The sequence below is a fragment of the Eretmochelys imbricata genome, chromosome 2, assembly GCF_965152235.1.
Source record: "Eretmochelys imbricata isolate rEreImb1 chromosome 2, rEreImb1.hap1, whole genome shotgun sequence".
NCBI classification, from domain to species: domain Eukaryota; kingdom Metazoa; phylum Chordata; order Testudines; family Cheloniidae; genus Eretmochelys; species Eretmochelys imbricata.
The window spans coordinates 64,941,391-64,967,009 of NC_135573.1; the positions used below are offsets into that span (position 1 = coordinate 64,941,391).

The following is a 25,619-nucleotide window of genomic DNA, read 5'->3' on the forward strand; positions in this document are numbered from 1 at the left end:
GCGTAACCATTAATAAAAAAAACGCTTTTTTAATTCACTGTTCTGGAAACTGTATCTGAAAACTCTTTGCCCAACTATTCCAGGGGAAAAAAAATTCCAGGTCAGCTTTTCCAACTGCCCACATTCAACACATTAACCTCTAAGAACAAGTCAGGTGACTCTACAGTCTACCAAATCAACAAGCTGTTGTGGACTTGTATTTTTATGCTAATACTGCAAACTGGCTTCAGCCAGCCTCATGAACAGATAATTTAATGGCACAAATTACTTTCCTCCAGTTAACTTATGTCACCTGATGTGGCAAAATGCTCCTAACAATGTTTCTCACCAAAGTCATTTGTATCTCCTTAACTCCATTTTTTTTTTTTTAACTAAGACCTTTTTGCCCAAGGGCATATACACTCAAGAGCTAGTCTCTAATCTCTTATTTAGAAGAATGTATATAGTCCCTTTGTTTTCTTGGGAACCAGGGGGAGGAGAAATGGAGGAAGAAGAGGGTAATCTATACATCCAGAGTTAAATCCCAAGATGCTCTCAGCAGTAAAAAATGCAAACAATTCTCTTAGAGGCCATACATTTTTATTAATTATTCATAAACATGTTAGAGTTTTGTAGTTTGCACTTTGAATTTCCTCTGCAAAATATAAAAGAAAATAGTTGGCACTAAAATGTTACACCCTTTGAATGAGAGAGATGGAATGCAGACAAGCTCACTGTTGGAGCATTTCCATAATAATAAATAGAAGACAGCTAGTCAGTATAACTTAAGAATAGATATGAAATATCTTCCTTGACCTTAACTGAAAAGAGTTTAAACAGTCTCATAATTGTTCAGCTTCTTGAAAGAAAAATACAGATACATTTTAATAATGTTCTATCCCTCATACAAATGAGGGACACAAAAGCTTGGCAAAACAAATTACCACTACCCCATACTTTTTTCTGTACTAACCTCCCTCCCAACTCCTACAGATTTTCTTCTTTACTTTTCAGTTTTGGTAGAATAATCTTCATCCAGTGCTGCTAATATTGGGATGGCTTGTAGTTTCTTGCAAGTGATACTGCCACAGCAATCAGTGCTTGAAAGTTTTCATTTTACTCTGGCATGCTGAAGAACCCTGCAGCCAGCCAAAGAGAGGGTATGGTATGTATGCATGTTTTGGCCATCATTGGCTCCCAACAAAATATGCAGCTGTCTTGGATGGAGAAAAACACCAATTTTTCCACGGTCATCCTCTCCATAGAAACTGGCTAAGAGTTTTTTGGACTGCCAGAATTTGCACCCTCTCACTGTTGGCTCCAGGCCTAAAAGATGCCTCAAACAGATTTAAGATTTTCAGCAGCAACCACTGTTTTATGCTGTCTGAGATGGCAGAGCAGTACACTTCCAGAAGATCTGTCAATAACAGCAGCATCGTATGAGAAAGATTACTACTTCTATTTCTAATACAAAAAGTTAAGACATTCCTTTTTATAAAAAAAGAGTTTAATGAAAAAGAAGCCAAACAAGCTGAATGAGAAAAGTAAAAATTAGTCTTTGCTTAAAATTCAATATTTAATAGTGACAAAAGACTGACTTGTTTGCAGTGTTGTAGCCACGGTGGTCCTAGGATATGACACACACAAGGCAGGTGAGATAATTTATTGGACCAGCTTATGTTGCTGGAGGTGACAAGCTCTTGAGCTTCACAGCCCTCTCTCAAAAGCTTGTTCCCTCCAGCAACAGAAATTGGACCAAGAAAGGGTATTACCTCACCTACCTTGTCTCTCTCAAAGGCCTGACTTGCCAATTTCAGGGTATCAGTATTTTGTTTAGCCATATAGTATTAATGTAGGTTTGGTAGCCAAATGCAAAGATAACTGGCAGTGTAAGTTACAGATCAGTAAGAAAACATGATTTGGTCACTTTTCTTGCTACAACCCCACCCACTTTGTATGCAAATTAAGCCAATTGGAGGGTGAAATGTTCACCCTTTAAGCATGCAAAGTACACCAATTTATTCACACTTTCTGATGTGTAGCTTACTGCATCATTTAAGCTGCCTCTGAATTTGGCTATTAGAATCTAGGCTATTCGGATTTTTAAAAAGGTAATATTCTTCTTAATTTACACATTTTCAGAGACAAACTAATAGAACTAAAGAAAGAAAAGGAGTACTTGTGGCACCTTAGAGACTAGCAAATTTATTTGAGCATAAGCTTTCGTGAGCTACAGCTCAATTCATCAAATGCATGCAGTGGAAAATGACTGAATCCCAAGAATCTTGAAAAACGAATGGACCTGGTCACAAGAGTTACCCTGGTAAGGATCTACTGAAAGGTCCCTCCCTTTGTTTTCTCACACCCCGCAATCCAGTAGGTCAGGCAATGTCTCACTACTTTGCCAGTTGCAATGTTCCATCCACTGGTAAACTGGTGCATTTTAATCAATAGGGCACCATGAATGTGTTCAGTACCACACACAAACGAGGAGCATTGGCTCAGCACTTCTCAGAAACTCCATTTCAGCAAGGAATCAAGAACTTCACTTGGTATCCCCCTTCCACAGCAATGTTACAGTGCACCTATTGCAGTGCTCCTCATTTTACTTTCCAGACATTATTGGAAAAAAGCTTCCATGTCCCATTATTTAATTATTCCTATATTTAACTACAGTAGTGCAGATTACTTAGTGCTTGCGAAATATGATAGACAGACAGCACTTGAGACTGAAGACTTCAACTTATGCACAGCTAACTGAAAAATTTCTGTATTGTGCCTCCCTCAGTATGTCTGAATCCTGACTGGAAGGAGTCTCTGTGCCCATTCTATTTTTGGCATCTTTGCCACGTCTGCCAACAGGGGTGCTAATTACAGTGGTGATCCTCGTGATATGAACATCAGTCTGCAAGGAACCAAACTGAAACCTGCAACTCACTCCTAACAGGCCAAATAGTAAAGGATGCCACTTTCTACTGATCTGGTCTAGATATCAGCTGGTGACCTAGAATTGTAAAGATCCTTATCCCATTACTAATCCTCTGCCATCTAGTCCGTGTGACTCCCAGCCAGCATATACATGTTGTTGGCATTTTTTAAGCAAAATGAAATAGGGTGTGCAGAATTTTGTATATTTTAACTTCGTTCCCAATTTATAGATAGGGAAAAGAATGTTTACTTTCCTTCCAGGATGCCTGTACATACAAAACAATTACTCATTTAACCATGATCATTATAGGGGATTATAGCCCAAGGTGGGACTAGCTTGGAACAACTGAGAAACAATTACTTAAATGGCCTCCACTGGTGTGAAAAGTTATGCAGTGGTTTTCATTTTTCTGAGTAAGTTATTTTTGTGTTTTAGTTTTATATAAAAATTACAGAATCATAATTTAGGGCTGGAAGGGACCCTGAGAAGTCATCAAGTCCAGCCCCCTACGCTGAGGCAGGAACAAGTAAACCTAGACCGTCCCTGATAGTATTTGTCTGATCAGTTCTTAAAAACCTCCAATGATGGGGATTTCACAACCTCCATTGACAGCCAATTCTAGAGTTTAGCTACCCTTATAATTAGAAAGTTCTTCCTAATATTTAACCTAAATTTTCCTGGCTGCAGATTAAGCCCATTTTTATTTCTTATCCTGCCTTCAGTTCACATGGAGAACAATTGACCACAGTCCTCTTTACAACAGCCCTTAACATATTTGCAGACTTATCAGATTCCCCCTCAAACTTCTTTTCTCAAGACTAGCCATACCCAGGTTTTTTTAAAAAACTTTTCCTCATGGGTCACATTTTCTAAACCTTTTATCATTTTTGTTGTTCTCCTCTGGACTCTCTCCAATTTGTCCACACATCTCCTAAAATGTGGCACCCAGAATTGCGCACAGTACTCCAGCTGAGACCTTCTCCATGGCAAGTAGAAGAGGACAATTATCTCCCCCACCTTACATACAACACTCCTATTAACACACTCCAGAATGGTATTAGCTCTTTTTTACAATTGCATTACATTGATACATATTCAATTTGTGATCCACTAGAACCCTCAGATCCTTTTCTGCAATACTATCACCTAGCCAGTTATTCCCCATTTTGTAGTTGCCATTTCATTTTTCCTTCCCAAGTGAAGTATTATGCACTTATCTTTACTGAATTTCATCTTATTTAATTCAGACCAATTCTCCAATTTGTCAAGGCCCTTTTGAAATTTAATCCTATCCTCCAGAGTGCTTGTAACCCCTCTCAGCTTGGTATCATCTGCAAATTTTATAAGCATACTCTTCACTCCATTATCCAAAGTCATTAATGAAAATATTGACCAGTACCAGACCCCAGACTTACCCTCATGGGACCCCACTGATATGCCCTCTCAGTTTGACAGCAAACCTTTGAAGTATGGTCCTTCAAACAGTTGTACACCCACCTTATAGTGAATTCACTGAGATCGCATTTCCCTGCTTTGCTCATGAAAACATCATATGGAACTGTGCCAAAAGTCTTACTAAAATCAAGATATATTATATCTACTGCTTCCCCCCATCCACTAGGCCAATAACCCCATCAAAGAAGGAAATGAGGTGGGTTTGGCATTTCTTGACAAATCTATGCTGGCTATCCTTATAATCCTATTATCCTCTAGGATCTTACAAATTGATTAATAATTTGTTCTAATATCTTTCCAGATATCTAAGTTAGGCTGACCGGTCTGTAGTTTCTTAGGTCTTCTTTGTTCCCCTTTTTAAGGCAGGTACTATATCTGCCCTTCTCCCGTCCTCTGGGACATCATCTGTCCTCCAGGAGCTCTCAAAGATAATTGCTAGAGGCTCCGAGATTGCTTCAGCGAGTTCCTTAAGCACCGTAGGATGAATTTCATCAGGCCCTGCTGACTTGAATACATCTAACTTATCTAAATATTCTTTATCCTGTTCTTTCCCTGTTTTGGTTTATGTTCCTTCCTCCTTATTAATATTAATTGCATTAAGTATCTGATCACCCTTAGCCCTTTTAGTGAAGACTGACGCAAAACAAGCATTAAGTACCTCAGCCTCCTTTACGTCATTACTTAGCAGCACTCCTTTCTCGCTAAGTAAATGAGCTACATTTTCTTTTGTCTTTCTCTTAATATATTTAAAGAGCCTCGTCTTATTCTTTTATGTTCCTTGCTAGGTGTAACTCATTTTGTGCCTTAAGCCAAGTCTACACATACAGCACTGCAGGGTGCAGCTGCACCAATACAGCTGTGCTGCTGCAATGTGTCTGGTGAAGACACTATGCCGTTGGCATAAAAAAAACCACCCCTAAGAGCGGCATAAGCTATGTCAGGGGCAGAAGCTCTCCTGCTGACTAAGCACTGTGCACACTAGCACTTACATCAGTGTAACTTATGTCACTCAGGGGGTTGAATATTCACACCCTTGAGCAACGAAGTTTTGCCGACATAGACACTAGTGTAGACATAGCCTTAATCTTTCTGATTTTGTCCCTACATGCTTGCACTACATGCTTTTGTACTTCTTAACAATCTGTCCACGTTTCCACTTTCGGTAGAATTCCTTTTTGATTATCTGGTCATTAAAGCGCTCCTAATGGAGCAGCACTGGCCTCTTACTATTCTTCCTAGATGTCCTTTGCTTTGGGATAGTTTGCTGTTGTGGCTTTACTACTGTCCCCTTGAGAAACTACCAGCTCTCCTTAACTCTTTTTTCCCTTAGATTTTATTCCCATGGAACCTTATCTACCAGTTCTCTAAGTTGGTTAGTTTTTTTTTTTTTTTTTTTTTTGAAGTTCATTGTTCTTATTCTGCGGCTCTCGCTCCTTCCTTTCTTTAGAACCATGAAATCTATCATTTCAAGATCTTTCATGCAAAATGTTTTCCACCTTCAAACGTGCTACCAATTCCTCCCTGACTGTTAGAATCAAGTCTAAAGTGACTGTCCCCCTGGTTACTTCCTTCACTTTCTGAAACAAGAAGTTGTCGCCAATACATTCCACGAACTTATTGTAAATTTTGTTTTGCCATATTACTTTTCTAACAGATGTCTGGATAGTTAAAGTCCCCCATATTACTAGCAATGCTTGTGTTCTGGATATTTCTGCAACTTGTTCTAGAAATGCCTCACCCACCTCCTTTTCCTGATTTGATGGCCTGTTGTAGACTCCTGCCATGACATCACCCCTATTTTTGTTTCTTACCCCTTTTATATTTACCTAGAGACTTTCAACTAGTCTGCCTCATTTCCTTCTGGACCTCAAAACAAGTGTATATATTCTTCGTGTATGATGCAATACCTCCTTCCTGTGCTTACTGAACACGCTATACCCCTCTATACCAATATTCTAGTCATGAGATTTATCCTACCAACCTGTGATCCCGAGTAAGTGATAACTTGGCCTATGGACTTACACTTCTCGTTTAATACAAAGTGACTTGAAAGAACCATGCTTTTCATGAATTTCAATCTCTCACCAACTCAAATGAAGAAAGCAGAGAGACCATAAAGCATCTGATGCACATGATGCAAACCAATTCTGTACCATTGGTTTCCAGGTTACAAAAGCACAGCAACAAGGATTTCAACACTATTGTAACCTTCATTTAAAAAAGGCAAGTTTTCACTAAAATGGGCACTTCATATTCAAGTCATATAGTTTTTATGGGGAAGAGATACCAAAGTGTCTATATCAAGTATTAGGCAGGTGAGACACGGCAAGCCAAGTTGCATACTGTATCACACAACCTTGCAGCATTACTTAGTGTGATTTAATCCATTTAACATAATTGCCCATTAGGAAATGGTTTTTTCTATTTTAATTTGGTCAAACAAGAGGAATCTAGATTTTCCACTGAAGGAGTAACATCTCTAGCCACAAAACACTTGATTTATACTTTATGATCAAGACTGGTTTCATTCTAATATTTTAGTCAATTACTCTATCACCATTCACCTTTTTTCATTTATATCTATGAGTTCAGGATCACTAATGAGCTATCCAAGCTTTTACTTATTTAGCCCACAAATTGTTTTTATTTTATATTTCACCACAATACTCATTTAAAAATTAATAAGTGTTAGAAGTATATTTGCAAAGATTTTTTACTGAAATGGTAGACAGAACTTTCTACATCAGGGGTGGGCAAACATTTTGGTGCAAGGGCCACATCTGGGAATAGAAATTGTATGGCGGGCCATGAATACTAACAAAATTGGGCTTAGGGTCCAGGAGGGGGTGAGGGCTTTGGTTGGGAGTGAGGGTTCAGGGGTGGGGCCAGAAATGAGTTCAGGGTGCAGGAGGGGACTCCAGGCTTGAGGGTGGAGTGCGAGGGCTCCAGATGGGGGTGCAGGCTCTGCGGTGGGGCTTGGGATGAGGAGTTTGGGGTGTAAGAGGGTGCTCTGAGCTGGGACTGAGGGGTTTGGGGGGGGGGGAGATCAGGGCTGGGGCAGGGGCACCGGGGGAGGCTTAGGGGTGCAGGCTCCAGGCAGCACTTACTTCAAGCAGCTCCCGGAAGCAGCAGCATGTCCCTTCTCCGGCTCCTAAGCGGAGGTGTGGCCAGGCAGCTCTTCACACTGCCACGTCTGCAGGCACCACCCCTGCAGCTCCCATTGGCCACGGTTCCCGGCCAATGGGAGCTGCAGGGGCAGCACTGGGTGTGGGGGCAACATGCAAAGTGGAGCCCCCTAACTGCTACTATGCACAGGAGCTGGAGGGGAGCCATGCCCCTGCTTCCTGGCTGGAGTGCCGGAGTGGGGACAAGTCCCAGACCCTGCTCCCCAGTGGGAGTTCAAGGGCCAGATTAAAACGGGTGGCAGGCTGAATGCGGCCCACAGGCCGTAGTTTGCCCACCCCGTTCTACGTTAAAGACAATATTTTTTCCAAACCCTCTAATACTGCAAAATGTGTGACTGCTGAAAATGTTATTGAAGCTCTACCAAATGTACCACTGAGTGAAACCCTGGTGTAAATTTACAATGCTATATATATTTTTAATAAGTAATATTTATTTAGGGGAATTTAAATAATGAAAGCCTTCTGGGGATTAGGGCCCATCCCCACTACCATTTTGTGACAGATCTTCACCTGAGCTTCATTTCACCTGTTTTTTCCCCAGCCTATGTCAGTTCTTATTTCTTCGTGCATCTGTCTCAACATGTTTTTGCAATTTTGCTTTCCATTTTTGATTCCTGATTTTTCCTCCCTGCTGCTCTGACGTTCTCATCCTTTTCTCTTCATCTGTGTCCCTGTCTTCACCTTGTTATGATGTTCTCGCCTCTTTTCTGTCTTACAGCACCCCTTCTCCTCCTTGTATCTATCGCTTTCTCCAGCCTGTCTTCCTCTTTTTCTAGATCCCTACCCATTCGAACACAAACACTTGATTTTGCTCTCCTTTCTGTCTTCCCCTTTCCTTGGGATACAGTTGGCAAGATGAATGTATTTCCAGGAACAATTCTGCCAACTAGCAAATGATGGATAATTCTCTGGGCATTCTGGTAAACTTTAATTTAAAGTCTCCTTATAAAACTGAGAGGAGGAAAAAAATGCAAATAAAACATTCAAAATTCACTAGAATGCACACAGCCTGCACAAGGCTCCTTCAACTCACCAGCTGATTTGAAAAAAAAATCTGAAAATATTCACCCCTCTCAACCCCATTTCTCTACCCCTGCTCCCACACAGCCTCTCCCCTTATCCCCACATAGCTTCCATCTCTTGATTTCCACCCATTGCTTCACCTATCCTATGGCTTGACCCATATTTCCCCAGGATTTTATTTTGTCCAGCAAGCGCAGAAGCCTCTCCCACCTGCTGAGTCACCATCTCTCCTCCACCCCCCACCAGCTGCCTCTCTCCACCCATGCATCTGATTCCCAGATCCATCACATGCTGTGCTGAGCAGCTAACAGAAGCAGCCGGCAGGCAGCAGTCAAGGGGGCTGCTGAGCAGCTGCTTTCCATGCAGGGCTGGGACAACTGCTCATATGATTTATTAGACTTATTGTATCAGACCTTATGACTGCATTCCAACAATTGTCTCCAAATATTTATGGGTAGTGCTACTTGGGATTGATTTCTGATATAATGAGGGATTGAAAAATGGAATACACACTACCGTGGTGTGTCTGCCACCTATACATACAGCAAAAAGCTCGTGCCTGATTGGGCATATCAATCAAGATATAGTGATGGCAAACTTGAAAAAAACTAGAGATCTGATTTGATCAAGAACAAAGAGTACAGATGCTTAGTCAAACCTGCTAAGTTAGGCTTGAAAAAGCTCTCAAGAGTTCCAGTACTTCCAGCTTCTGAGTGGGAAACACTGTCACAGCAGTACTATTTTAAGTGGAAGCAGGAAGTTCAGAGACTCAGTAAAACCAAAGTTGTGTGTACAAGTGTGACTCATTCAAGCCTCAAGAAATTTGGTTTTAGGCTAAGATTCACATCTGCTCTTATTTTATCTAAACCACTTTGCCCACCTCTCATTATCAGGTGTATTATTTAGTGCTGGAAAGTTTCATATGAAAAAATATTGTGGAACTTTTCCTTGAAGAACTTTCAACTTTATCGTAAATTAGAACATTTCTAATCTGCATCCCAAGCCTAAATTTACTTTAATCAAGATGTAGATCTATATTAACACTCTGCAAGTTTGCAAATGCTTAAGTGTTGGTTTAGTGATATTGTGAAAATTTAGACACAAACTTTCAGCTTTTTCTCAAAAGATTCACCACAATAATAAAATTGTTGCATTCAGGATAAGTTTGATGTTGCTTCACATTTAAACATACTACAGTGTAAACCTGTAAAAACCATCACAAGACCATAGACAAAGAATGAAGTTCTGATAGCTTGCTACTCAGTAAAACTAAGTAAAATAGGAAAGACACAACCACCAGTACACATAATAGTCAAGGCAGAACAATGGTTTCAGAGCAGTAAACCTGTATCCCAGGGTCTGAATAGGTATATAACTCAAAAACATTCTCTTTCAGCTGGATGTAACTTACCTGAAGGACAGGCACTTTTTGTGGTGTATTCTGTGGTGACTGGTGAAGCTGTGCCCAAGGCTGGTGGTGGGGATGTGGTGGTGGTGAAGACTGATGATGTATCCCTGGATGAGGTGGCATGGGAGGACAAGTTGGCATTTGCTGTTGAAAAGACGGCTGTTGGCTGGGATGCTGCTGGCCAGATATCAGTCGTTCTTGTATTGCTTGTGGATCTGAAAGGCCAACACCTGGACAACCATTTGGTCTCATGTGCCCACCCATCTCCCGTGGAGTTGAAGACATACCCATAAATGGACGACTCTGTTGCATGTTTCGGGGGCCCATATTCCTCTGTCCAATTCCCATGGCACCAGGGGGCTGGTGTGACGGTTGAGGATGGGGTATATTTGGATAACTACCAACTTCCATTGGTATTCCAGCACTACCAGGCCTAACCTGTGGAGGAGGGGTACCTGCTGGATTACTCATTGCTTTCATAGGTGACATGGGAGGTGGAGAGGCATAAGTTCCCTGAGGCTGTGAAGGGTGCATAGTTTGTGTGTTCATTTGGTTGAGTGAGCCACTAGGGTGAATGGGCTGCTGGTGCATTAGTCCTTGACTGCTGTTTGATGGAAATCCTACAGCATTTGTGTATCTTGGTACAGATTGATTCATTGGAGTGTTATTTGTAAGGCCTAAATTCTGATTTATCCCTGTATTGTTAACTAATCCCTGATTTAGGTTACTGTAAGGATATCGAGAATACTGCCCTGAGTTGTTTATAGTAGGTGAGGGTACTGTCTGGCTCCGAGAACTAAAATTAAGTGTTTGTGGCCTAACAGCACCCTGCTGAGGAGGATTAGGGGAGAATCTGGGACTGTGGGCTACTGATTCTCCATGGAGCGCAGTGGGGGGATGGTGGTGAAATTGTTGGACTGAGTGTCGCAAAGAAGGTGCCATACTGGGATTCTGTTGGGGCACATGAGACAAGTGGCCAGGTCCTGAGGTGGCAATGAAAGGATTTCCCTGATTAAGGCCTTCTTGACCTTGAGAAAACTGGTTCATCCTCTGCTGTTGTGGCTGACCATGCTGTTGCATTGAAAAATCACCACGAGCCATGTAGTTTCCCATCTGCTGCATGTGCTGAGAATGGCCCTGCCCAGGGGGTCCTGACGGTGTCTGTGGAGGCTGCGTCGGTTGCTGCTGCTGCTGGTATGGTGCTCTTATTTGGTCGGGCACCTGAACAGCCCGTGGTCCCCACATGGAGCCACTGTCTACAAAGGGTTGCCCGTGCCTTTCATTCTGCATACTAGGATAGACTCCCATCTGACCACCAGTGCCACTACCATGAGGAACCTGAGGAACTGGAGGGTTGTGATACTGTGAGTGAGGAGATGCTATACCATTCCCAGGAGCATTACTCATCATTCTGTTAGGCTGATCCATCAGATGTATTTTTTGCTGTTCATATTGATTATAGTGATCAAAGTGGGTCAACTTTGCTTGGTTTTGATTGGTGGGAGGATGATGAAGAGAAGACTGTAAGGAGGGGAATCCTTGATCAATGGGCATTTGCTGCCCCATAGGATTTACTGTATTTTCAGGATATCCACATTCTCCAAGACTTTCCAGCCCTTCACTGAAAATATTCCCATCTTCTCCAAATAGACTCATCATTCCTGGATCTGCCATCTTTTTTCAGCACACAGCTCCTCAGAGCTACAAGTAGAAAGCTAGTCTGTGCTTCACCTCACTGAGGTGTTTGTCCTCAAAGCCTTTAATCCTCAACTAATCTCCTTCATGTCATTCCATATTTCCTTAATTCTTTCGGACCACGTAGTGTCAGCCAAAGTCTAGTTACCGATCCTAGAAAAAAAGAGGAAAAACAAAATTGGAAACAAATAATAAAATAGTCATACAATATCATAACACACCTGACTGTGTCAGATGACACTAGATTGTTTCAGACTCTGAAGTGTATTTTTTAAATCTATTTCACTTTAAGAAAAACTCATTAGCTTCTATCAGAAGCTTTATTATGATAGGGCGCCAGAGAGCAAGCAAAACACTAACCTTAACCTTAAATTAATCCATTCACTACACTTCCTAGTGTTCCATTCTTGGATAGAACAGAACAAAAGAACACAACATGCAGCAGCAGCAGCTGCCACAGCAGGCAGGCAGATGTATGAATATAGCCAAGCAGCCCATCTGCTGAACTAAAGCCCTGAAAATGCTCTAGTTACCAACAGCATGTCCTTAACCTTATTCCCCTGAGCAGTGTAATCAGATGAGCAGGCAGCAGCATCAAGGGCTATGATAAGCTAAAGTTAGTTAAATGGACAACAGGATTGTGCAAACACCAGTAGTGACCCTTTTAAAAACTAAAGGTTTTACAACTGTACATTTATATAAAAAGTAAGGTTATTTTGCACACATGCACAACAGTGATATAGGTCACATGGCTCATTTGCTAAATTAAAAATGGAACTATACAATATTGTTTCCCCCATAGCAAAACTATGCAGTTATTAGCTTCAAAACTGAAATGAAAATGAAAAGTTTTCTTTCTGCAAGAGGGCAGATTTCTAAATGCCGTGTTCAAACTAATACCCATGGCTCCAAACCCACTGCAGATCAAATCCATGCCAGAATTTGTCTGTAGATAGAGGAAGTTCAATCACTGAGGTTCACTATTCACCTTCAGGCAAACTCATTACTAATGACATAATACCCATTTGTGACTACATACTAAAATGCTTCAGAGGAAGACACACAATCTGCTTTGTATAAAGGTGGTATTCCTCCTGAAAACAAAACTCCAACTACAAAGAACTGGTCAGAGCTGTAGTATTTTATTCATTTAAATACTTATGTCAGGTAATTATTACTGTTTGCAGTATTGTTATAGCTGTGCTGGTCCCTGGATATGAGAAACACAAGGTGCGTATCATAATATCTTTTATTGAACCAACTTCCCTTAGTGAAAGAGAAACTTTTGAACTACAGAATTCTTCCTCAGGCCCAGACCTAACGAAGAAATCTGTAGTTCAAAAACTTGTCTCTCTCAGTTAAGTATTACAGCACATGATGTTCCGTTAAAAACTTTACATTTATAGTGACAGGTTACTTTCCAAACAGAATGGTTCCAAGAAAGTTCTAGCTTTTTCCACACAAGACTAAATTAAGTTTAGGATGGAGTGAATGACATTGTCTTAAAAGTCATTTGCAAGTGGGATTATGTTCTTTTGTGTTTATTAAAAAGAGGACCTAAACTATTTTTTTATATTAGAAAATCAGATTCTGTGATCTATGGCTGGAGGACATCTCAACATGGTAAGTAAGGGCTTGTCCACATGGCAATTGGAACTAAAATAATTAACTCCATTGTAACTCACATTGTAAACTATTATTTCAGTACAATTCTGTTTGAGAACACTTATTTCTGAGTTATTGCTTAAAACTTATGAATTTTTATTAATTAATTTTATTAATACCTATGTAATGTACTAGCCAACATCTTGGAGAAAGGCCATCTTTTTGAAGTTTCAACCATCATTCCTTCAATTAGAGATGTGAGCTAACATGATACATTCTGTATCCTCCAGCAAAACCAAGAGAGATATTTCAAAGGGGAAAATATCAATAGATTTTTGGCTGTGCGTTTATTTAACCACTTTTTAGAGAGCTCTATACAAAAAGAAATACAAGCTCCCCTTCCTGTTTTTAAAAAATATCCATTGATCACCACCTTTAAGTGACGATTGATCCAATAAGATCTAGATCATTTAGGTAAATTTCTTGATTCTCAAATATCCTTAGAAGTACAAACTCATTAAAAAAATCAGTTACAAAGGACGTAATTTTAGAGGTGCTTAAATATTTAAGTATTAACACTAAACTTCAAGTCAGAAAAATCGAACATATCAATGGTAAGGCCTGTTTCACAAAGCTGCCATAATCTAGACTAAACTGTTACTGTGAACTTTCTTTGCATAGAGCAGTGGTTCTTAACCCATGGCCCACTTGCAGCCCAATCAGCACACAGCTGCAGCCCATGTGACATCCTCAGGGCCATACAGGTAGTATATTTATTGTGTGGGTGTTGGCCACAACGGTAAATAGGTTGAGAACCACTGGCATAGAGGAATCCTTCCAGTGTCTTAGGGAGAAAAAAAAAACAAGGGTTTAGGACAGAAATAAAAAAAAAGTCCCTTGCTGCCAATTACATAGGCTTTGGGATTCAGTAACTGAAATCTACAAGTAACAATTCTCACTCTGCTAAGTGTTATGGCCTTTCCAATCCAGTTTCTCCAGAAATTAGGTTCAAATGCATGAAAGATTAAACTGTTATATCTGAATGCTTAGTTTATTTTCCATGAGCTGACAGGCTTCCAAGAAAACTGCAGTGGGAGCCACCAGTAGCAGAGTCAATTTCAGATGGTGGTGGTCAGTGCCTGCTAGTATTTCCATGGAAACTGGTGAAAATAAGGTAATAGGTTTTGTTTAACAATTCACTTTATTTCTGCCCATCTGACCCCAATTTCTGCAGAAAGTAGATTGGAAAGGCTGCACTTTAGAGCTGGTTGTCTGTAGTTCAGGGGTGGGCAAACTACAGCCCGAGCTTTGGATCCGGCCCTCAGGATTGCCACCCCTGGGGCCACGCGGGCCTCATGCCGCTCCCGGAAGTGGCCGGCACCACGTCCCTGCGCCCCTGGGGGAGGAGGGGAAGAGGGCTCTGTGCATTGCCATTGCCTGCAAGTACCCATTGGCCGGGAAGCTTCGGGGGAGGTACCCACAGGCAAGGGCAGCGCGTGGAGCCCTCTGCCCCTCCTCCCCAGGGGCCGCAGGGACATGGTGCTGGCCACTACCCGGAGCGGAGCGGGGCCAGGGCAGGCAGGCAGGAAGCCTGCTCTGGCCCCAGTGTGCGCCGCTGCCACCCCGGAGCCACTCCAGCTAAGCAGCACTGGGACAGAGCCCGAACCCCACCTGCACCCTAACCCCCTTCCCTAAGCCCCCTGCTGCACCACGCACCCCTGCTCTGAGCCCCCTGCTGCACCCCTCCTGTACCCCCAACTCCCTGCCCTAAGCCTCCTGCCTGCACCACAACCCCTTGCTGCACCCCACATCCCTGCTGCAGCCCAAACCCCTGCTCTGAGCCCCCTCCTGCACTGATCCCCCTCCGGCACTGTGCATCCCCTCCTGCACCCCAACCCCCTTCCCTGAGCCCCCCTGTACACCTCACACCCTTCCTCTGCCCCAACCCCTTGCCCTGAGCCCCTTCTTGCACACCGCACCCCCTTCCACACCCCGCACTCCCTTCCGCACCCCAACCCCCTGCTCCAACCCTACAAGCGATTTCACCACCCAGATGTGGCCTTCGGGCCAAAAAGTTTGCCCACCCCTGCTGTAGTTGAACTAAGTTACAGTCACTTAGACTACAGGCTCTCTGATGGAAGCTAGAGGCCAGGACCACTGTGTATTTTCAGGTATGTAGTACTTCTAAGCCATAAACTTAAGATGCAGTGTACAGAAACTTGTTTCTTTGGCTACATTACTGACATCTTTGATTACTAGAAGTGAAAATACAATTTAATTGTTACTATTTATGCTTTTTGCTTATGTTCTGCATTTCTCATCTTGCACAATGAAAAGAGTTTCTCTCTTTCAGGTTGTTAGTGCTCCAATGCTTGGGATTCAAAGAATGAATAAAAAATATTTGTTTAGAGACAAATGTTTGCATTAGTTTCAATTTCAGGAACATTTCTTCTAGTCTTATTTAAGGGGGTTTTATATTTAAATTTGGTATCAAATATAAGTTGATTGTGGCCATTTAAATGGGAAGCAATAATTTAGCTGTCCTTACACTCTTTAAAAAAAAAAAAAAAAAAAAAAGGATAACTGTTAGAAAACCACAATCAAGAAATGTGGTTATCCCAGATATCTGTACTTCTGTCAGGAAGATAGATCTTCTATGAAATATTCGTATCTCAGGAGTTTAAGCAGCAATATACAAAGTGTGTAGTTACCAAAAAAGCTATTAGAATATATAATTAAGATGATCAGCTAGAGAAAAATCAAATCAAAATGCATACATTAACTCTGCAATTGTCATTTCCAGATTTCCTAAGTAGGGTGTCTTACCAAAAAAAAAAAAATTGCATGTAATCTTAGTTGTGTTTAGGTCTTAATTTCAAATAAAACAGTTTCAAATATGAAAGATTCTGAAGGTCCCATATTTGGTAGAGCAAAGAGCTTAAGTGAGCAAGTTCATCAGCTCAGCTCAGTAGAGCAAACAACTTGCTCTACTAAATGTTATGCCTTTAACAGTGCCTAATGATCAGTACAAAATGTACTCAAACAGTAGTTTGTTGGTGAAGATTAACATTTAAGCATTCGACTTGGCTATTAAAAAAAGTTATGTAGTAGGTTTAAGGACTATGGAAGTGGTGTGAAAAGTTCTCGGCATTATAAAAAGTTCAGTGTTTGTGTGTACTGCATCCTCATCACTGCCATAATTTCCAAAATATCTTAAAATTGAGAGTTCTGTTTCCATAGAGCAGACAAACAGGCTAGCCCATCTTTCTCCTGAGAAGGTATAAATAAGTTTGGGCATGAGAGATCTATGGTCTTCAATAAAGGGATGCTCCGAGCACCTTTGAAGATCAGGCTAACAGGGTTGTTTGCATTTAAGAAATAAAACAATTATGTTAATGCAATATTAAGACTGCATAGCTAAAGTAATGCAAATTAAAAATCCAAAAACAATGTTAAGGTAGCATCCAAAGCAAAATAAGATCAATCTATGCATTTTTTTTAAGCTTTCACATATAAATAAGGCCTGATCTCTTATTTTTGTGCTGGGGGAGAGAAAAGGTTTTTTGCCCCCCACTCATTACAGAAATATCAGCTATATATACTCATCTTCCCTGTTTTTCTGGAATACCATGGAAATGGAGGTGAGAGCTTTTGAAGCCCTCAGTTAAAGACACAGATTTGCTGACAGTATGCGGACACTGAAGTTCAACCCGAGTCAGGAGACTCTGCTTGCAGAGCTGTAAAATTATGGTGTAGCCGTTAAGGCTCAGACTGAACATTCACAAACATCTTAACTGTTTGTCTGGCATTTGAATTAAATCATTGCAAACAAAAATCTTTATGCAGTCCTACTACAAAATTCTCTCCTCTCAGATTTTAACTGTTATTTGTGACATCAGAATCTTGTTCTCCAGAGCTGCATTTCTAATTGAAAAGAGCCATCATTATTACACCATTCAGCCAGTCTTTATACATCTTAGAGAATAAAAAGAATTTTTTTTTGGTGGCAGATTATCCTTTAAATCGGTTGAACTGTATATCCTAAATGTTGCAGGGTATACATTTTAGAACTCTGTAGTACGCTATATGCATTAACACAAGCATAAAAAATATATCCGATGACAATGAGAATTTAAGCTTCCAAGAGCAACAAAGTCAACAATACACGATTGGGTTTTAACTGTGCAGCCAGTACACAGTATTAATGAACTGTTTGAAAAATAATTTATTCGGTCTATGAATGAGATTGATTTGGAAGTGTCACTCTCCCAAGGCAATGACATAATGAGAAGGCTAGCCCAAGCCACCACAAAGGTGTCTCTAGATTTTGTCTCGGAGCTCCATCTTTTACCCTCTGGCAAGTAGGGGTTCAAAAATTTTAAAAATTGTCATATTTGAATTGGTGTCAAACAGCTTTCTCCATCTTCTCTCAATCCCAAATGGGTATTTAAAATCTTTGCCCCTCCCGTCTATCCCCCTCATGATAGAGAAGAAAAGAACTCCACTGTAATATAAAATGGGGTTATTTATTTAGGTCACTGGACACAGACAGATTATTCTTCCTGGCGTGCTAACTCCTAGCCTAGACACAGATTGTGCTACCTAGTATTCCCATAAAAGAGATCCCTGAATTTTAGTCCAGGTAGGGATAGACGGGAGTGGTGACTACACTGCACTGAACAGATTCCAAATAGCTCAGCACCCTCGTTGAGAGAGAATGGTCAACCAAGGAACTTACAACAGATGTTGAACAATGAACCTGTCTACACCAACAGGATATAATGTCTTCTGCAGTTTCCACAGTATGCATCCGATGAAGTGAGCTGTAGCTCACAAAAGCTTATGCTCAAATAAATTGGTTAATCTCTAAGGTGCCACAAGTACTCCTTTTCTTTTTGCGAATACAGACTAACACGGCTATTACTCTGAAACCAACAGGATAGCAGTTTTTAGCAATAGTTGGGGGAGTTGTGGGGCTGGAGAGGCAGGGACAAACTTAAACACTCTACGTCAAACAAACTAAAATTTTCTAGCACAGGCAGTCTTTCTGTTACAAAATGTCCAAGCATCAACTTGTTTCTGCTTGAGCCAGTCAGAAAGAAGATGCTTTTTAACATCAAAGAGGGTGGAATTTCTTTAGGATCTTATAAAATTCAGATATCCACTGCACATGCTCAGAAGTGATATTCTCACATAAAGCAAATGTGCTAATCTTAATGAGGACTATGTCCTGTTTCAAACATCAGCCATTTGTACCACAAAAAAGTATTTAAAAACATAATTTCAGAAAGTAGTAAGTTCTCTTCTCTCTCCTACAATCTCAAAATCCTTTCTGCTGTTTTTGAGACTTTCCAAAAGAGACTAAGCATAAGAAAATTCTGCCCAAAAAGCAGATGTTTCACAGGTTTAGAAGCATGGGAAAATGGAAGTAGTGTTAACAGAAATTTTGTTGTCTTCACTAAGCCACAGGTGACCAATGTCTTCTATAATTCCACTTAACCTGGCATTACTGTTACAATCCTTCTGGTCCTCAGGGATTTCTCTACAACCCCCATGAATGGTGCAGTGTTGCCAATTTAGTCATTTTCCAATCCCCCCCCTATAAATTGTAACACCCCCTCTAATTTCAATTCCTGGGGAAAAACACTGTCTGTAAGAGCCTATGCATGCAGGCTTGTTAACATTGCCTAGAGGTATCACTGTTGGTTATTTCCTCCACCTTCAAAATAGTTTATTGCTTAGCAACCCCATATGCCTCAATAGGCTCCACTCAGTATTTTAAGGCCTAACTGACTTAGAAGCTGAAGTCCCCTTTTCAAAAGTGACTTAGACACTTAGGAGTCTGAGTCTCATTGACTTGCACTGAAACTTAAGGTTCACCTCCACTTTGTGTAACTGAGTATGTCTACAATGCACAGAAAAACCCATAGCTGATCTGTGCCAGCTGACTCAGGCTACAGGACTGTTTCATTGCTGCGGAGATGGTCAGGCTCTAGGACCCATCCACCCACCGCACACGGTCCTAGAGCCTGGGCTCCAGCCTACACAGCAATGAAACAGCCCCACAGCTGGAGTCCTGCAAACCCGAGTCAGCAGGCATGGGCCAGCTGCGGGTTTTTCTTTACTTGTAGAGGTGCACTGGCATGCCACACAATAAACTCACTATGTGGCCAGTGCTACAGTGCAGTGAAAATCCTGGAGTGAGGCTTAGGCTAAGTCTACGCTACCACTTTTGTTGGCAAAATTTGTGTCAGTCAGGGGTGTGAAAAAACACATATCCCTGATCGCCAAATGTGCCAGTGTGGACAGCACTATGTTGGCAGGAGATGCTCTCCTGCCGACACAGCTACCACCGCTCACTGGGAGTGCGTTAATTATGCCGACAGGAGAGAGCTCTCCTGTAGGCATGCAGCAGCTATATGGGAGACCTCATAGTGGCACAGTTGTAGCTGTGCCGCTTTAAGGTCCATAGTGTAGACATACCCTAAGGCTATATCTACACTGCTCACACGACAGCACGACTGGAGCAGCACTGTGACATGGGCAGCAGAGTCACGCTTTATCACTGCGGGAGAGCTCTCCCGGCGATTAAAAAACACCCTGAGCAAGTGGTGGTACCTTTCTCGCCGGAAGCTTTTCAGCGCTAAAACTTGTGTCGTTCCGGAGGGAGTTTCTTCACACCCCTGAACGACTAACCTTTTAGCGCTGAAAGTGGCAGTATAGACACAGCTTAAGTGTCTACAGTTTAAGTACTCAGAGCAAAAATTAATTTTGTATACATCTCAGTGCAATTAGTTAGTTCTTCACTAAAAGAGCCATTCTTTTATTTTTAAATAGGATCTCTTAGTGGCAAATCAGTCAATTGTCTTAAAATACTGAAATCTCATGTTAATCTTCACTGAGAAAGAATCCTATCTCCCTTCCCTCAGACACCTTGCAAAAGTAAAAATATCTATACGAAACGGTTCATTGCAAAATACTAAGGCTAGGCTATATACATCTCTCTATTTCTCAGATTTCTTGCATAAAAAATAACTTGTTAGTTAGTTTTCATGTAATATTAGGCAGCAGTCAGATTGTTCTTTATTTCCTTATTACATCATCAAGTACCTTGGCACAGAACTTGCTTTTACAGAGGCAATTGAGGGCACAAGAGTTTTCAGAATATCTGGCAGCTTGTTGCTGTCAAGCAGCTGATGCGAGAATGACCAGCTAGTAGTTCAGTCAGTGCCACATATTTGGAAACAATATCCTACGTCATTCAAATTCATGGAAGCTTTGATACAAAGCTACAATAGTAGCAACATATGCAGAATACTGCTATGATGCAAATACATTGAGGGCTTCCCAGTACAGAATGTCCAAGCTATGGTCCTAACATGGGACTCTGCCAGTTTTAAATGGACAGTTATGACACAAAATAGGAAATCAGGCATGGTCTTTTCTTCCCAATCTAGAAAGAAACCAGAACCACTAGAATTTCTAGCCATCTATTGCCACTACAAATTTGGGATGTTAAGTGGTGCAGCATTGAAAACGTAACACTATTTCTAAGTTTAAGTATATTTAACTATATTTAAACACAACATACTTACATATTTTAGGGTAAAAACACTACAGTTTCAGTGTGATTTAGTCTGATCTTAAATTGCCTTGTTTGGTCATATGACCACACCTTACCCCCTACAGAAGTTCAAAACAAAAAGTGAAGGAGAAGGTTTGTCTAAAAATACTTCAAGATAAGGGGAAAACAAACAAGATAATTTTCAAATATTTCAGGAATTATTTTCAAAGTATCTGATAGGAATATTTTGAAAAATTTTTTGAAGGGAAGTAATGAAATTTTTGCATATAATTGTGTAATACATACTTTTGAGCCTTATATAAATTAAAGGCCAAATATACCCACTAAATCAAGAAAACTTTGACAGCACAATTCTTATTAATAATCCCTAGTATAAACTGTACATTTCACTAATTTCAGTACACAAAAAAGATGGCGTAAGATTGGGAGGGAGCAGGGAGAGAGTCAGAAGGGAAGTGTTATATTGTTGCCATCAGCTATCAAAAGATCTCCTAGTAATTACATTCTCCTATAAAGCTGACACTAAACCAATGGAGGATTCAAGAGGTGGGGCCAATGGCGACATGCTGAGGCACTGAAAAAACACCAAGCACAACTGATTACTCTCGTTAAGGGCCATGCTTTTTGTATACTTACTGCAGTTGTCACTGATTAACTAACTGATCTGGCAATTTCCTACATTCTTTTGCATTTAAAAAGGATCTGAGAGGCTGAAAGTCATCCCCTTTCATATTCTAGGAGAAGTTTAAGACTGCACCCTGTCCTGATCATGTTATGGAGGGGCCTCTGTTCAAACAGGCTCCTCTTATGCACACTACCAAAATTCTTTTTTCCAAGCTCGGAAGGGCTGCAGCTGAATCTCTCTGCAAGAGCACAGCATATGTGATTGGGAGGGAAACGTATCCATCATGAATAAACTTGAGCACAAAGACAGGCTGAGTGTCACAGGATACAAAAGGGTAGAGGTCACAACAGTAAGCTGGAGGGATTGCGCAGGGCTGTGGCTGTTAATGCATGGCTGCTTCATTCATTTTTTGGCATGCAAAACAAACGTTAGGCAAGAGCGTTTCAAGTTTATCCTATGAAGGAAACACATCCTAAACATGAACTAAAAAATAATTGACAAAATGCTGAAGCCTATAAAATATCAGAGATAGAGAGGACACATAATAGAACATTTAAGCTACAAAAGAACAGCAAAAACTAAACCAAATTGTTGAAAACAGCTTTCAGGAATTTTACAATTCTCAATTTTCCATGTTTTTAAACATTTGATTACTATTAGAGTATCATTATTTCTTTCAGTATCCTGGACAGGAAGCTTATCAGTTTCTTAAAGATTTAAACACTCCTGAAATGCCTATTGCTGGCTATAGCATTCTGACCATTTTGAGGAAGCCAGAACTTGTTATTTACCTTATCTGCTATATAAGGCTAATACAATCTTGTTTCATTTAGAGTTTATGAAGCCGGAGAAATCAGTTGATGAAATTACAGTCTAATACCACCACACATGGTATATTTTCCCCTATATATTCTGTTACTTCAATTTATGACTTCTGTAGTTGAAAATTATTTTCCTGTACATGTGTTCTTCATAAATACTGGCAGATTACAGTCAGCATTTGTACAGGAACCACATATCTACACTCATTTTTGAGAAGATAAAGACACCTCATACGTTACAACTGAAAAGCCAGCTTGAGTTTTCATGGGACTCATCAGAACACACATTTTATTTGTGTGAAATAAAATGGTAACTTCATTTGTGCTGCTTACATGTAGGGAGATTACTTATATTGCTTCTGGCATTTAGGTTTTTATTTACTTTTCAGAGTTGGGCAAAAGTTCTTGGCACCAATAAACTTAACATTTGTCTTGCAACTTAAGTATGTCATATCGATATTTACAAAGCATATTAAGAAATGTAATAAGTAATTTATCTTATAATAAAATGTGAACTATTTAACAGATTACAAAACAATTGTGTATGATAATCATGTAATGAACCACAGTAATTATTTCAAAATGCATCAAAGGTAAATGTGATCTGCCACTTTGCAGCTCTGCTGTACCTTCCTGGCACTAGGTCTTCTTGAAATAAATGGCCTCACAGGTTTTAATCTATTATCTTGGAGGGAAAACCATGTAAAGAATTGTTAAGTCTTTGTCCAGACATCCTGTCCATTTTTAAATAGTAAGTTTAAGTGTTAGTCACCATCTAAACACTAAGCCTATTGTAAAGAAAAGATTTGCTTTAAAAAAACATTTAATGCAAGCAATGCATTCTCGGCTACAAATCAGTTGATGCCATGGGCAGACATTGGTGGCTACTCACTCCACTTATTGAGATCGTGATCAGTCAGAGAGTCAAAAAATCCTAAATTAATGTGGGTTCCTAGGCTGATACAAAGAAACATAAGAATACAATTCTGCAGAAAGAAAAATAATCTGTAATATTCTTTATGCCAGGCTAGGACTGAAAACTAATAAGCAATCCAAACTGAGTTATGATAAAACTAAGAAATTATAGCATGCAGGTCTCTTTTGGTCAAATCTGGCATCATTCTACCTTATAATAAGGGGTAAATGAAATGACTTCTTTCCAAGTCCACTGCTTTACCCATTTCTTAGCCTGAATTCTGCTTTCAAGGTCCAGGAAGCAGCCAAGAGTCACAACACAAACCTGAGCAACTAAAAATTTATTTCTTAACTTAGGGTTCACAAACACAAGAGGAAATTAAACTATTGCAAAGTTAGAGGCAGGAAGATCCTATTTAGCTCCGCAATACCACAAGAAGTTTCAGGCTTTCAAAGACTTTGTCCTGTGTAAATAAAATTAAGGTTTGTCTAGAATGTAGTAACCATGTATGGTACAGGGTGGGGATAAAAATAAAAGGGGGAGTCTATTAAGTGTGGTTTTACTCTAAGTTTAACTCCAAAACTGTTATTGTGTCCTCCTTATTGCAACAAGGATTTTTTCATCATTCCAGTAGAGGAGGATCCTCCTGTGATGTACAGCACAATTCCTCCTCTACCACCTCACTTGTCCCTGAACTTGGCTTATAGAGCCTGGGTGGAGAAAAGGGGATATGGCTGACTCTTCTGTGCTTCAGTAGGCACACTGACCCACTGAGGATAATGGTAGACAGTTTAAGTTACACAGCCTGAGGACTACTATAAAGTTAGGATATAATTTAGTACTAGGGCTTGTCTATATGGCAAGATAATGTGTGGCAAGCTAGGGCGTGAATCTACTACAGCACACCAGGTTGTCACTGCTACAGTGCACTAAAAGTCCTAGAGTGAAATCAAGTGGCACCATTCCCCCCCCACCCCACCCACAATACTCTTGAAATCCATGCCACAAATATTTCTAGGGCACTGACTGGCCATAATATCTAAATGATAATCATGGAATAGCAGCAGAAGGAAAGACAAGATGTAGGTCCAAGGAAGAGCGTACCCGTTCATTCACCTAAGAATTCAGGCTCAAATCTAGCAGAGTAAGTGAGGCAGTGCTCTTCTGCAACCAAAGTGTTCTGCGAAGAGCTTTTTATGCCTTGGATATAGATGGTAGACAACTGAGTCACTCCTGCTTTAAATGTTTAAGCATACCGCCAAGTAGGATGGTATCTAGTTTTTAGGTACTTTTCAGCTTAGCACAGCACCTGGTATGGATTTCTTCAAAAAAGCCTTACTGAATCTCATGTGGTTTATTTACAAAACTGCCAAGGAATCACAGCAGATATGAGAAGCCTCTTCCAGTTGATTTCATAGAGGTAATAAGTGGAGGTATACTACTATTGTCTCCAGACGCAGTCCTGAAAAAATATCATTTGCTTTGCACCATTGTATTACGTAGCGAAATCCCCAACTTGTCAGGCCTACCGTATTTAGCTACTACAACGATCTCATGGCTCTCCCCATCACACTGTTATTGCCAGTGTAATATTTATTTTGTGCATAAATATATTGGTGGGTGCCAGACATATGGTCACTTATTTCATGCTGCCTGTATCATTCTTTGCAACGAACATCTGTAACTTTAAAACAGGGGATCAAATCCATGTTACACCATAAAGCACACTGTTTATTATCATCCCAACCCATGGTAAACACAGATGGCCCACTACCTGCTCTATCTAGTTAAATCTTTTACCCGTCACTGTCCTTGACTCTTTATATGCATCAAACAGATCTCCCAGATACATCATCCATCTGGACAGGCTGAGGGACTTATTGCAAGTCACTCTACTCATGTGCAAGATTTTACTGTACTAATGTTTTAGTATTATGGCTAGCCTAGAATTATCAGAAGATTTAATATGCTCTGCTTGACAGTGGACGTGAGCCATTAGAGAAAAGTATTTGTAAGACTCAAAATGATGCCAATCCAAAACATAGTGGCATATAATGGAAATACACCACTTTCACAGATAACTTTATGAAGTGAAGGCTAGACTGCCTCAAGGAAATATATATCCCCTGAAGCTAAACAGCCATCAGAAGCTCCTCCTCCCTGTTGGACAGCTTGCACTCTTGATCTGTCTGTCTGTCTGATCTTTCTTTTTTGGTGAAAGGATAGAGGAGATCATAAAGAAAGTTACAGTAAGCCAACTCCAGTAGAATCTGAAATCTTCAAAAAAAGTCTGACCTCACTGCGTTTTATTTTAGGTTTTGTTATGGTACTGAGACTTAACTGGTTGACCTGGTAATGGACAGACATAGATACAGTGTCCATATAAGAGAGTT

At 40.5% G+C, this 25,619-nt stretch overlaps 1 protein-coding gene across 1 annotated transcript in view; it reads right to left on the minus strand.

The window, feature by feature from the left end:
• Positions 1–11,771, minus strand: part of CHD7 (chromodomain helicase DNA binding protein 7) — a 117,206-nt gene extending 105,435 nt beyond the window's left edge. Inside the window, exon 1 of the mRNA XM_077810226.1 lies at positions 9,983–11,771. Coding sequence (XP_077666352.1) covers positions 9,983–11,653 — 1,671 coding nt within the window. The 5' untranslated portion in view covers positions 11,654–11,771. The remainder of the gene's footprint in view (positions 1–9,982) is intronic.
• Positions 11,772–25,619: the final 13,848 nt, after the last annotated feature.